The following is a 14,264-nucleotide window of genomic DNA, read 5'->3' as shown; positions in this document are numbered from 1 at the left end:
TGGTGTCTAAGACTTCTGCACAGTACTGTAGTTATTTTATGCATTGCACTGAACAGCTGCTGCAAAAAAAACAACAATTCCATGACATATATGAGTGATGATAAACCTGATTCTGATATGGGTCTCTATTGTGCACTGAAAGTTGGAAGACGAGAGGGAGAGGGAGAGGGAAATCAAGGCTGGGAAACAAGGAAGAAAGCAGAAATTTTCGAATCATTGACATACAACATAAAAAGACTTGGTCCCAACACAGAGCCCTATGGAACTCCACTAGTCACCATCAGCCAGCCAGAAAGGTTCCCTTAATTCCCATTATTCGCTTCCTGCCACACAGCCACCGCTTTATCCATGCTAGAATCTCTCCTGGAATACCATGAGCTCATAGCTGGTTAAGCAGCCTCACTTTGTCATCGGCCTTCTGAAAGCGAGCAGAAGCAGAGGCTTTCTGTAATGACCAATTAACGAATTGTATGGAATCAAATAGCCTTGCCTGGTGTCCTAGAGCTAAGTGCGTCTGCACTCATTACAACCCCTCCCCCACTTCTGGCATTCGTTCTCAGTTACCTTTCCCACACCCCTCCCACAGCACTCCATTCTCACCATTCCCAGCATCTTTTACTGCTGCTCGATTTACAAACTAATTCTTCACTCCACATTGACAAATACAGTACTGTACAGAAGTAGGTGCCCTGGCTCTATATATATGTGCCTAAGGCTTTTGCATAGTATTGTATTTCAGAAGTACTTTTGTGGTTATACATTATGAAAAGCACAAATGAATTCCTGCAAAGAAAGCTTTCACAGGAGCAAAGAGACTGGAAAATTACAAATATCACTCTACTCTTCAAGAAGGGAAAGAGGCAGAAAAAAGAAAACAATAGGCCAGTTAGTCTGACTTTAATGTTTGAGAAGATGTTGGAATCGATTATTCAGGATGAGGTCTCAGGGTACTTGGAGGCACGTGATAAAATAGGACATAGTCAGCATGGTTTCCTCAAAGGAAAATCTTGTCTGACAAATCTGTTGAAATTCTTTGAAGAGATAACAAGCAGGATAGACAAAGGAGAATCGGTTAATGTTGTGTACTTGGATTTTCAGAAGGCCTTTGACAAAGTACCACACATGAGGCTGCTCAAGCAGCTATGAGCCCATGGTATTACAGGAAGGGTTGTAGCATGGATAAAGCAGTGGAAAATGGCAGATGGAATACAGTGTCAGGAAGTGTATGGTCATACATTTTGGTAGAAGAAATGAAAGGGTTGACTGTTTTCTAAATGAAGAGAAAATACAAAAGACTGAGCTGCAAAGGGACTTGGGAGTCCTTGTGCAAGATTCCCTAAAGGTTAATTTGCAGATTGAGTTTGTGGTGAGGAAGGCAAATGCAATGTTAGCATTCATTTAAAGAGGACTAGAATATAAAAGCAAGAATGTAATTTTGTAACTTTATAAAGCACTGGTGAGGCCTCACTTGTAGTATGTGCTGAAACTGGAGGGGGTTCAAAGGAGGTTCATGGAAATTATTCCAGAATTGGATGGCTTGTCATATGAAAGGTGTTTGATGGTTCTCAGCTTGTATTCACTCGAATGGTCAAAGGCCTTGATAGGGTGGATGTGGAGAGGATACTTCCTGTGGTGGGAGAGTCTAAGTCCAGAGGATACAGGCACAGAATAGAGGGGCATCCTTTTAGAATGGAGATGAGGAAGAACATCTTTAGCCACAGAGTAGTGAATCTGTGGAATTCTTTGTCACAGGCAGCTGTGGAGGACAAGCTTTTATGTACATCTAAAGTGAATGTTGATAGATTCTTGACTGGATTCTTGAAGGGCTGTGGGGAGAAGGCAGAAGACTGGGGCTGAGAGGAAAATTGGATCAGCCATGATGAAATAGCAGAGCAGACTCAGCAGGCTAGGGAGCATCTATGGAAAAGAGTATTAGTCGACAATGCAGACCAGGCAACATTGATGGAAAAGAGTAAACCGTTGAAGTTTCGGGCTGAGACCCTTCATCAGGACTGATAGCCTCTTTTTGATAACTGCTGCCTGGTCTACTGAGTTCCTCCAACTTTTTGAATGTATTACGACTTGCAGCATCTGCAGATTCTCTCTTGTTTGGGGCACAATCCTTGACTCATTTTTATTGGAAGAATAAAGATTCTGAGTCCTGTTCCAGGGATATGACACAAAATGTTGAAAATTCTTTTCTCTCCACCAATGCCATTCAGCCTGTTGAGAACATCCAACAGATTGATATATTGCTCCATATCCCAGCATCTGCATTCACTACTAGATAAACGTCATTAGGATGAGGACTTTGATGGAGGAGATGTTTCTCTTGTGGATGTGATTAATAGTGATCTGCACAGTAATAAGAGATATATTTTCCAAATATTGCAAAAGGAAATGCAGGATAATCTTTTTGAAGAATGGGAAATTGATCCGACGAGGTGGCATTGCCAAGAATAGCAGCACTGAATTTATCAGGAAGGTAGGTATGCATAGGTAAAAGAAGGAATGTATAGGGATTCATGTGGAGTAGAGATGGAGACACAAAGGAACTAGTTTGAAAACCTGCTCGTATACTTCAGACTTGATGAATTCTTTCTAAAATTGCGTCACCAAACCTTGGAGAATTTTATGTGAGAACAACTAAAGATAGTCTGTAATGTTTTTAGAAATGAACATCTCCCAGCTTAAATAATATAGGGTTTAAGTGCTGGATCAGGCACCATGAAGTGACTGAAGTCGTACTGGGATTTGAAACAATGTATTTTTTCTCTGATTTGACTTTATTATTAAGACCCATACCTGGACACTGTTCAAACTCTATCAAGTTTGACGTTAAAAAGTAGTAATGAGCAAAAGTTCATCCTCCATGTGGTTCCTCTAACAGTATGACTTGAAGTAAATTTAATCTGATAAGAGCCCAAAAATCACCCTTTAGAGAACGTGCCCTTGAAATAACATTGGTTATTCATTGAGCAAGAAAGTAAAAGTTCAGAACTAATATTTCCATTGTGAATGAACATCACAGAGAAGCTTATAGTAAGTTACCTTGAATAAACTATTTGTTTTGGAAAATTTTATGTTCTTATTTCTGAGAAACATTTGTTACCATAATGCAATGCATGAAATAGCTTTGGTTCTAATATCCTTGGGCTTCATGTCATCAATGATCTCCTAAGAATTTATGTATTCTGATGTTAACTTGTACAATTTCTTTCCACGGCTAAAGCTCATGAAAAATGCTGTCTGGCTTATTAGTACTGTATATTCCTCTAAGGAGATATTAAGACAAAATAAGAATTAACATTCTACAGCATTTTACAGTGAGATTTTCTTTATAACAAACTAATTGTTCTTAAGTAATAGGTATTGAAGGAAACATCAACAGATATTAGTACATTGGTTAATGAAGTATGATTTCACAAATAAAATATCCATACAATTGTGTATAAGTAATCCTGAGGTATAAATAACATATATTTCCCCCCATTTAGGAGTCAAAGGCATAGCATTTTAACATGTACACCTAACAAATTAATGATGGTAGTATCGAATAAGTGAAGTGTATAGAGTCAAAATGGAAAGTGATTCTCTAACAGAATGTAAAGACCATTCTTGGAATTAGATTCATTAATGTATCATTGCACAGCTACCTATCTTGATGCTAATATATCTCAATGGAAGACTAATTGCTGAAGTCATGCTGTGTAATGTTACAAACAATTGTGATAATGTGTTCTGATGGAATTCCTCTGCATACTATTTAATTGGTTTAATATAAATTGGCTAACAAATTCAAGAAAATCATTCACAGAGGATTGTCCAATGCACACTAAGCATGATCACTGATGGTATCTAATTAATGACATTTGTTTATCAGTGTCATCTTAATGACATGAAGTGCATCAACAGACAAGATTGTGTTTACATCTCTGTGAAAGCACTGGTTCTGGAAATCGAGCTGGAACTGCCAATTTAAAGAAAAGAACACAAACTCATTGAAAAGTTTTCTTCATCAAAATGATTCACATATTTGGGCTTAATCAACTTTTGAAACATTTGTTTGATATGCAGTATTTTTTTTAATCCTTCTCAGGGATGGTGCAAAAGTTGGATACATTGTGATTTCCCTTCAGAAGAAATTTAAATCAAACATTTGAACTTTCCCAGTTTGGTGTGAAAATTTTTATAGCAGTGCAGTTCACTATATCAATGAGGCGTTTGTTTATTTCTCCACACATTAGACAATCAGCAATTAAGTCTCATGACATCCTGTCGCACATAGGCAAGGAATCTCTTCCTAATCAAACAAAGTCCTCCATCAGCTACTAGATAACTGTATGTCCATGTGGAACAGTACTTGGGAAAAACAGTAACAGAAGCAATGACACAGAATACTTCAATGTCCATCACCAAGAATGGCTTGGAAACACCGCTAATGATTGAACTGTCAAATGCTGAAGGATATAGCTGCAGATTAGCAGCAGATGGCAATGAAACCAACATGAAATATTTTACCTTGTCCACAAAAAAATCTCTTTGTTGCAGGTACATATATCCATGATGTAATTAGTAAAGATTGCAACTCCACAGAACTAATAGAGACAAAGTCCCAACATCATACCAAGGATAACCATCATTGTGTTATCTACACAGCGGTCCCCAACCACCGGGCCGCAAGGAAACGATATGATTTGGCGATATGAGTCAGCTGCACCTTTCCTCATTCCCTGTCAGGGCCACTGTTGAGCTTGAACGCACGTGAGGTCATTACCCTAGTGTCATCCATGTCAGTACAGGAAGATCAACTCCTCGAGCTTGCAAATGACAGCGGGCTGAAAATTATGTTTGACATAACATCTTTGCCAGCATTCTGGATCAAAGTCAAAGCTGAATATCCTGAGATAGCCACGAAAGCACTGAAAACGTTGCTTCCATTTCCAACATATCTCTGCAATGAATGCAACGAAAACTAAATTGCGGAATAGACTGGACATAAGGAACTCCCTTCGAGTATCACTGTCTCCCATCATCCCTCGATCGGACCGTCTTATAGACAATAGACAATAGGTGCAGGAGTAGGCCATTCGGCCGTTCGAGCCAGCACCGTCATTCACTGTGATCATGGCTGATCATCCACTATCAGTATCCAGTTCCTGCCTTATCCCCATAAGCTTTGATTCAGATATCATGTTGCAGGGAAACAAACCCAGGGCTCCCACTGATTCAGTAATATTGGTGTGTGGCAATGGTTTTATACGTTCATATGGGGAAAATATGTGCTGTGTGTTTAATATTCAACCATTACTTAAAATATTATGATGCTATTGACTTACTTATATAACCATATAACAATTACAGCACGGAAACAGGCCATCTCTGCCCTTCTAGTCCGTGCCAAACACTACTCTCACCTAGTCCCACCGACCTGCACTCACCCCATAATCCTCCATTCCCTTCCTGTCCATATACCTATCCAATTTAACTTTAAATGATAATATCGAACCTGCTTCTGTCACTTCTATTGGAAGTACATTCAACACTTACTTCAAGCTCCTCTGTCCTCCCCTGATAATTGACTTATCACAGTATTCATGCAAGGAAAATATGTGCTGTGTATTTAATATTAAATTCATTAGAATTTAGAAACAAAATTGTGTGTATTAGCCACTTATCACCTATATTCCGGTCGTGATTAACACCACCCCCCCCCAAACAGAATCGCCAAAAACGATTTGCAGGAAAAAAATTGGCAGGTACACGCATACGCATGTGACACATGCACACTGGTGCCCGCGCAAGGCTTCATGGTCATTGTAGTCTTTCTCGAGGCAAACACAACGTATTTGACTGCTACTCTTGCCCGTTGGCAACCCTACACCGCCCCCCCACCCCCTCCGGGTCGGCCGGTCCGCAAGAATAGTGTCAATATTAAACCGGTCCGCAGTGCAAAAAATGTTGGGGACCCCTGATCTAACACTCCGATTATATGAATGGATTAGATTTAAATCAGAACTGGCACTTTTCAACAGGGATCCATGAAGTATGATGGGTCATAACCAGCAACAAAAATATACAGAATCATATATAATAATTCATGGCACAATGTATTTCTCAATGTGTTATTACAGATTGGGTATTCCATAGGAAGTGATGTAGAAACATAGAATCATAGAAAATAGGTGCAGGAGTAGGCCATTCGGCCCTTTGAGCCTGCACTGCCATTCAGTATGATCATGGCTGATCATCCAACTCAGAACCCTGTACCTGCCTTCTTTCCATACCCCCGATCCCTTTAGCCACAAGGGCCATATCTAACTCCCTCTTAAATATAGCCAATGAACTGGCCTCAACCATTTCCTGTGGCAGAGATTTCCACAGATTCACCACTCTCTGTGCGAAGAAGCTTTTCCTCATCTCGATCCTTAAAGGCTTCCCCTTTATCCTCAAACTGTGACCCCTCATTCTGGACTTCCCCAACATTGGGAACAATCTTCCTGCATCTAGCCTGTCCAATCCCTTTAGGATTTTATACGTTTCAATAAGATCCCCCCTCAATCTTCTAAATTCCAACGAGTATAAGCCTAGTTGATCCAGTCTTTCATCTTATGAAAGTCCTGCCATCCCAGGAATCAATCTGGTGAACCTTCTTTGTACTCCCTCTATGGCAAGAATGTCCTTCTTCAGATTAGGGGACCAAAACTGCACACAATACTCCAGGTGTGGTCTCACCAAGGCTTTGTACAACTGCAGTAGTACCTTCCTGCTCCTGTACTCAAATCCCCTTGCTATGAATGCCAGCATACCATTCGCCTTTTTCACCGCCTGCTGTACCTGCATGCCCACTTTCAATGACTGGTGTATAATGACACCCAGGTCTCGTTGCACCTCCCCTTTTCCTAATCGGCCACCATTCAGATAATAATCTGTTTTCCTGTTTTTGCCACCAAAGTGGATAACCTCATATTTATCCACATTAAATTGCATCTGCCATGAACTTGCCCACTCACCCAACCTATCCAAGTCACCCTGCATCCTCTTAGCATCCTCCTCACAGCTAACACTGCCACCCAGCTTCGTGTCGTCCGCAAACTTGGAGATGCTGCATTTAATTCCCTCATCTAAGTCATCAATATATATTGTAAACAACTGGGGTACCGTGGTACCTCACTAGTCACTGCCTGCCCTGACACAAGCTGCAAAATACACAAGTCAGAAGAATGAAGGAATACTCTCTGAATATCTGGTCGAGTACAGCTGCAACAAACTGTAAGAAGCATATTAATGACTCATGCCTTTCTGGGGTTTATTCACTTTAAGGAACCTTTGAGTTTTCTTTTGACTTGAATTAGAGGATAGAAACCTCACAGTTTAATCTGCAGCTGAGGTCTCTGTGACCAGCAAGTTAATCCTGACTGATGCATCTGTCTTTATTGAAAATAATCAAAGCAGTTTCTGGACTTCAGTACTGCTGTAATGACTTAAATATTGCAACATTAGATTTTACTGCCTTTTTCCTGAAGGCTGGCAGTAAACGGCAACACAGCAGAGCCAGGTGCCTTTGCATGAAAATGGAGCACTGAAATCTTCGCTAGCCTTCCTCAGATCAATTTCTGAAAACAGATCAGCTACTGAGATAACTGTAAGCCAATGTATAAAAGAGTGCCTGCATTGCAGTCTTTTCATTTAATATGTCCACTGAAGACTCAACTTATTAATCTCCTTCCCATCTAACACATTACCTCTGTCCACTCTGTGGCTGCTGCTACTTGAAGAGCTGCCTTTGTTCCTTTTGCATTTGCAATACGGGTTAAGATACCTACACCCAAAAATAAATATCCATTTATAGGACATTCTACCACGTCTCTTCTACATGGGTTGTCATGACATCACAACCTTCCTATTCAATTACAGCTTGGTCTCCCTTGCATAGTCTCTTGACATTTCCTTCAGCTTTGAGCTTCTCTTCTCTTATTTGAAATATTAATTCCTTTGCTATGGAGACTAAATTACTCTCTGTAGCAAATGATTTAATATAATATGCCTTGAATATCTATTAAAAATAGCTTATGTAGCCTTCGATTTCTTCCTCAGCTATTGCGCTGAGCAACCTCTCACCATAAATCATTTTTGAGACCCTCCGTTGGTTGGGGTCGACCATGGAGGATGCTTCCTAGCTGTCTATGTGATACGCAAGCCAGGGCAGTATGATACGGAGAGCAAGCTGTTGCCAATATGGCAGGCTCCCCCTCTCCACACAGTTGATGAATTCAGACAAATGTCAGTTAGACACCAATGCAAGAGAGTCATTGAAAGGGTTGCCAGTCCACATTGAACTCAATGTAGGAATGCCTTAGAGAATCCAGCTCTGGAATTTTCCTTGGGGTTTACTTCCAAAGGCTTCTCCATGAGTAGGTATAACAGCAAATGTTTGAGATCAGACTCTTCCTTCTCCTAGATGAGCTGCCAAGCATGGCTGACAAGCCCCAATCTGCCTGAAGTGACATGTTTTAAGGTGCCAGTAACCTGCTTTTTCCCCTTCTGTTGTCAGTAGAAACAGGCTTAGTAGCTAAGCCACACATGAAGTCCAGGAGCATCTGGACTTGGTTGCCAGAGGCTATCTAAGATGCACACTATTGGGAGCATTTAGTAGGTAGAAGGAGATTATTCCCACAACTACTCCTCCGGCAATAATAACCTGAAGGAACTAAATGATTTTAATATCCATCTAAATTCAAGACACTCTTTCTTTTCATTATCCATTTATCAAACATTATTGCTTTCATCAATCCCTGCCACAGTTATCTCTTTCACCTCTTAATTCTCATCACCTCAAGTCATATAAGTGTATCTTTGATCACACCATTGTATTGTCTTCTACCAACATACATGACACCCAATGATCCATCCTTTAAATTCCATGTGTTTGTACATCTAAACTCTGTCACCAAACATGTACTATAAAATGCGGCTAGTTGTGTAATTTTTAATAATACAATTTCTGAGAAGTTTTTCAAATTGCTATTCAGGTTAAAGATTTGATTGAATACAAGTTGCTGCTATAGTTATATTAGCATCTTTCCTTAATATAATTTGAAATATTGGTAAATATACTGAGGCAAATGCAACAAAAATGTTAAGACAAAATATAGGAGCAATGTTCTGCTTCAGTGATCATGGAGCACATTGAGAATTTAGATCAAGAAATTGCCTGTAAGTCTTTATCTATTAAAGCAAAATATCCTCTCATATATTTGTTTCCACTTTGGCAAATTGAATTTGGCTATATCTACTGAAAATGCTGACCTTCTTGACCACTCACATGAACAAGATTGTTGATATGTGAAAGGTTCAAAGGCCCTGATTTGTCTAGGAAGTTCTTAAAAGATAGGCTACATAAGGCAGATATCAAAATGCACATATGTATATTACAGAGTAAGTTCTACTTAAAGAGAGAGAAAAAAAGAGCAAAATCAGATATCCATTTGTACTCACCACTTCTTCATGTTTGCAGTTTTTGACATTTATTCCATTTATCTAATATTGCAAGGAAAGCATGAGAAAAAAGGAAAAAGAATCATTTGTTAACAAAACTGAATTCACTAGAAGTGTCTGAGGTTGGTAATAATTACTTAATTAAATCAGCAATGATAGCGAACTTACCTGAAGGATAGCATCACCGATAAACAGCAAACCTGATAGATCAGCTTTGTAAATAACACAGGAGAAAAAAGGATAAAATATCAAGTATTGACAAATTGTATTAAAACAGTGGGAACAAAATCCAAATTTATCATACCTCTTTGCTCTTTTGAGATTTTTGATATTATGACTGGAATATTGTGCTCTGCTCCACCCTGGAGATATAAAATAGCAAGAGAGAATGATGTATTCTTGAGACAGTGCTAAGATCAGCTGTCATAAATAACAGATTATAACATGTGGGTGATTGCTTAGAATCACTAAAATCTATCTGAAATAAAGCAGTGAATGGAATGAACATCATGGGGGTTATTCAGAGTTTTTTTTTTAAATCCTTCATGAGATACGGATGAAGCATGGAAGGCCATTATTTAGTTCCTATCCCTAAACGCTTGAGTATTACTCTTGAGTTATTGTCATCACTGGGCTGAAAGTTAGTAAATTGTGTTTTTAGGTTATAAGTTTCAAAATCTTGATCTAAAAGAATGTTTTAAGGATTCTATTTGCATTTTTGTTTGTATGCAGGTGGAGCACATAAAGTTAGGTGCCAATTGCTACCCAATTTTGCTCTTATATTTGTTTGAGGTGGGATTCCAAGCGAATGTGCAGATGTTGAAATTTATTTAAAAATACGACTACAGGATTCATTGTTATATCTCATACACAAACAGCAAAACTGGGTACTCTGCGATCATGTCTGCCATCCATTCAAATCAAGGACTAATTAGTATCTGTGATTTGTTGCCCCAGTGAGTGCCAAGGAGCAGCATAGTGGAAGCCTCTGCCATAGATTCTGCCACCTGCTTGTTTTTGTTTTGTGTGGATGATTTTCTGACACTTTCTAAACATCTTCCAGGCTGAATTTGTTGGAGGAAAATGGGCAGAGTTATCAAGAAGGTTGCTCTGACCACCTGAGTAAAGTTCTGCATCCTGCCACCATTGCTAAATCCCCAAAAGCACTAGAACTGATGGAATATGAGAGATGTTTTCATCCCAAAAAAAAAGTATTCGCAGACTCCAAATATTTCAATTAGAATCTATGAACCTGACTAATTGGAACGATGGATGATACTTCTGAGACATTTGAATTAAAACTCATTGTAGTTTTTGTGGCACTGAATGGAAGATGCAATGCCAGTGTAAACATGACCCAATTACACCTTCCATTGGTCTTGATAAACATCCACCTTCACATAGCAATGGCATTCTTTTCTTCTCGGTCAAAATCAGTGAGACGTTCTGGCAGTTGCACTTATTCAGCCTTCACATGCGGAGACAGCCAGCTGTAATCTGAAACATGCCTGCACCTTCTTTCAAATATTTTGCAGTGATAGCCAATTGGGTTGGTGCAGAGGTAATTCTTCTCTGAGTAGTGGAAGCAACACTATCTCCATTTCTCTGCCTGTAAGACAAGTGGTTTTCTATTATATTAGGATGTCTCTTGCCTAGATTCAGCCCACATAAGAATTCCTTTTACATTTCATTTGCTTATTCATGCATTATCTTTACAGCTGGTATGGATTTTCAAAAATGTTTACAATGATTTATAGCAACATTTACCATTAATTATCCCTTTAATTTTTTTCTAGCACCCACCCTTGCTTCTGCCCTAGTTTGTTCCAAAGTTCCCTCAGCATTCCCTATGAAAAATTCTTTAAATTATGTAACAGGATACTGTGAGTTATTTGCATCTTATTTTTCGGTCAGTCAGGTTTAGCATCAGTTCTGAAACATTTGGAATTGACTGAGGACTGTAGGTATTAAATAATTTGACCTCTATGTGATAAAGAGCAGTGCGTATATTAGTACAACTGGAACTTTCACTGCAAATGTCAAGCAGTGGGCATTAATCTAGTAAGCTGTTCTGGGAGTTCAAGATAAATGTGCATTTGCACCATGTAGGTCAATGCTATAGAAACCTTTCTAAATGGAAAGTCATTATGTAGGAATAACTGTCAGAACCCTTTATGCTTCAGTGCCAGCTCTTATGGTATTATCTGTTGAAGTTTAAGTGGGTAATTTGGTGGCTTGCCAGAGTGAGCTGCATATTTTGCCTGCCTCAAATTTGATAATTATTCAAAAACATTGTTATGTGAAAGAAAAGTGGCACTCGAGAGCCCATAACCGCTATACAACCACCATAGTACTACAATGTGACTAAAAGCATGAATATTAATAGAAGTGCACAAAGCTGATGTAACAGAAAATATATAGAATAAACTGGAAAATGCTGGGGATAAAGGAAAACATTATGATGTGCAACAAACTCAAATTAGGTTCACATGGTGCAGGCAAGACATAAACCTGAAGTTCCCCGTTGATCAGCACAATCTTTGGGATGGCACAGTAGCGTAGCAGTTGGCATAAAGCTACTACAATGCCTGCAACACATTTTCTATTCTTCCACTGTCTGTAAGGAATTTGTATGTTCTCCCCATGACTGTATGGGTTTCCTCCCACATTCCAAAATTGTACAGATTAATAGGTTAATTGATTACACGGGTGTAACTAACTGTTGTGGGTTTATGGGGCCAGACGACCTGTTACTGTGCTGTATTTCAAAATAAATAAATAAATAAAACACATACAGCTCTCTGCTAGTCCCAATATTAAATTCATCAATGCCTCTGCAAGCAGGATACTTTTGGAGATGGCTGGAGCGAGTCTGCACTATTTAAAACCAACAAATGTACCATCAGATATTTTGGGTTTAAGAGTTGGCAGGAATAAATGCAGCAGCAAATATCATTTATTTGACAAGAAAAGAGAGCATGGAAATAGATGGGCTCCCAGCTTTCCTGTTGCTGCTTTGGAGTTGCTCAAGAAGGTGAAAAAGGAAAATATCCTCTGGTGAAAGGACAAGAGTATATGCTTCACTACCAAGAAAGCAGGAGGAAATTAATGCATGAACCTAAACACTAAAGAACTGAATGGAATTCAACAGAAAATTCCACGACTTCAAACTGGTGGTCAATTTTGATTTACACCTACTGGATTACTACCTTCAAATAATACCATTAAAAAGGTGAAGGAACCCTCAGGATCAGAATATGATAGAATTCATCCAGCAGTTTGAGAGGGAGAAGATAAAGTCAGATGTATCAGTACTACAGTGGAGTAAAGAGAATTACAGACACATGAAAGAGGAGCTGGCCAAAGTTGATTGGAAGGGGGTAGTAGCAGGAATTATGGCAGAGCAGCTAGTGTTTCTGGGGACATTCAGAAGGCGCAGGAAAAATGTGTAAATTGGGAGGAAACTAGAATTTCTCAGGTGAACCGAAATGATCGCATAGAGGACATGCAAACTCCACACAGAGACTAGGATTGTATGCAGATTGTTGAAGGTATTAGACAGCTGCTCTACTAGCTGTGCAACTCATTTTTGTTTCTGAAAGCCAAGGACCCATCTTACCGAACAATGGATGTAAAAGGGATCAAAGACAAAAACATGTCATCACTTGATTCAATCCTCTACCACAGCTGCTGTGTTATTTAGACATTAGCTTAAAAACAGAATCTGCATGCATTAGGTCACTGGGTACAGTCTGAAGCTAGGGCAATTTCTTGGAATATGATGTAATACACAAACTTTGTTGCAGGCACTTAACTACCTACCTTGAGAAGAAGGTAGATGGGAAATTCACAAGTAAATGCCAGGAGCATTTACACGCATGCCAGATAGTCAATATGAAATGCTACATAACACGGAAGAGATCAGGACTATTCACACATGATATTGTGCTGAGTTTGCAGACGACCCATTTCAGATGGAAGCTGTGACAGCTTCATAGCTGTAGTCTATGTGATAGATTGTCTGCTGGTTATATTTCAGACTGCATTACAGTACAACAAAAGCCACACACACAACACACTGGAGGAACTCAGCAGGTCGGGTAGCATCCGTGGAAAAGATCGGTTGACGTTTCGGGCTGGAACCCTTCGTCAGAACATTCAGATATGTCCATACATGGCCTCCTCTACTGCCATGATGAGGCTAAACTCAGGTTGGAGAAGCAAAACCTCATATACCGTCTAGGTAGTCTCCAGCCCCTGGGTATGGACATAGAATTCTCCAACTTCCTGTAATTCCCTCCCACACAACCTGCTGCAATGGACACACAAAATATAATTAGGGCTGATTGTCACAGCAAAACTGCTCATACATTGCTGTTAATGAGTGGGATGGTCTCCCACAGAACAATACAGTGGTCATCTCTTTGGATCACCATTACTCATCCAGCAATTACTCTTCAGAGTTTATAAAATGTGGTTCCATTGAAATGAATGGACTAGAATTTTGGAAGTAGTAACTCTAATCACAAAATCAGAGTTCAGATATTTCAAGTCTTCATTTTGGCAACTCTCACAACCAGACTATGTAACAATTTCTTCCCCCAAGCCATCAAACTCCTCAATACCCAGAGCCTGGCTTGACACCAACCTACTATACCCTCTACTATGCCTATTGTCTTGTTTATTATTTATTATTATTTATTGTAGTGCCTGCACTGTTTTGTGCACTTTATGCAGTCCTGGATAGGTCTGTAGTCTGGTGTAGT

General features: G+C 39.4%; 1 protein-coding gene across 6 annotated transcripts in view; it reads right to left on the bottom strand.

Moving 5' to 3' along the window:
- Nucleotides 1-14,264, bottom strand: part of sntg1 (syntrophin, gamma 1) — a 513,110-nt gene that overhangs the window by 88,255 nt on the left and 410,591 nt on the right. For all 6 annotated transcript variants that reach the window (XM_063063447.1, XM_063063461.1, XM_063063468.1 and 3 more), the window contains exons 5-7: nucleotides 9,803-9,860; nucleotides 9,667-9,710; nucleotides 9,499-9,540 (exon numbers count right to left, since the gene is read on the bottom strand). In XM_063063447.1, the coding sequence (XP_062919517.1) occupies nucleotides 9,499-9,540; nucleotides 9,667-9,710; nucleotides 9,803-9,860 (144 nt within the window). The remainder of the gene's footprint in view (nucleotides 1-9,498; nucleotides 9,541-9,666; nucleotides 9,711-9,802; nucleotides 9,861-14,264) is intronic.

Source organism: Mobula hypostoma, chromosome 1, assembly GCF_963921235.1.
Source record: "Mobula hypostoma chromosome 1, sMobHyp1.1, whole genome shotgun sequence".
Taxonomy (NCBI): Eukaryota; Metazoa; Chordata; class Chondrichthyes; order Myliobatiformes; family Myliobatidae; genus Mobula; species Mobula hypostoma.
The sequence above is the reverse complement of the archived record's forward strand: the minus strand, read 5'-3'. Positions and strand labels throughout refer to the sequence as shown.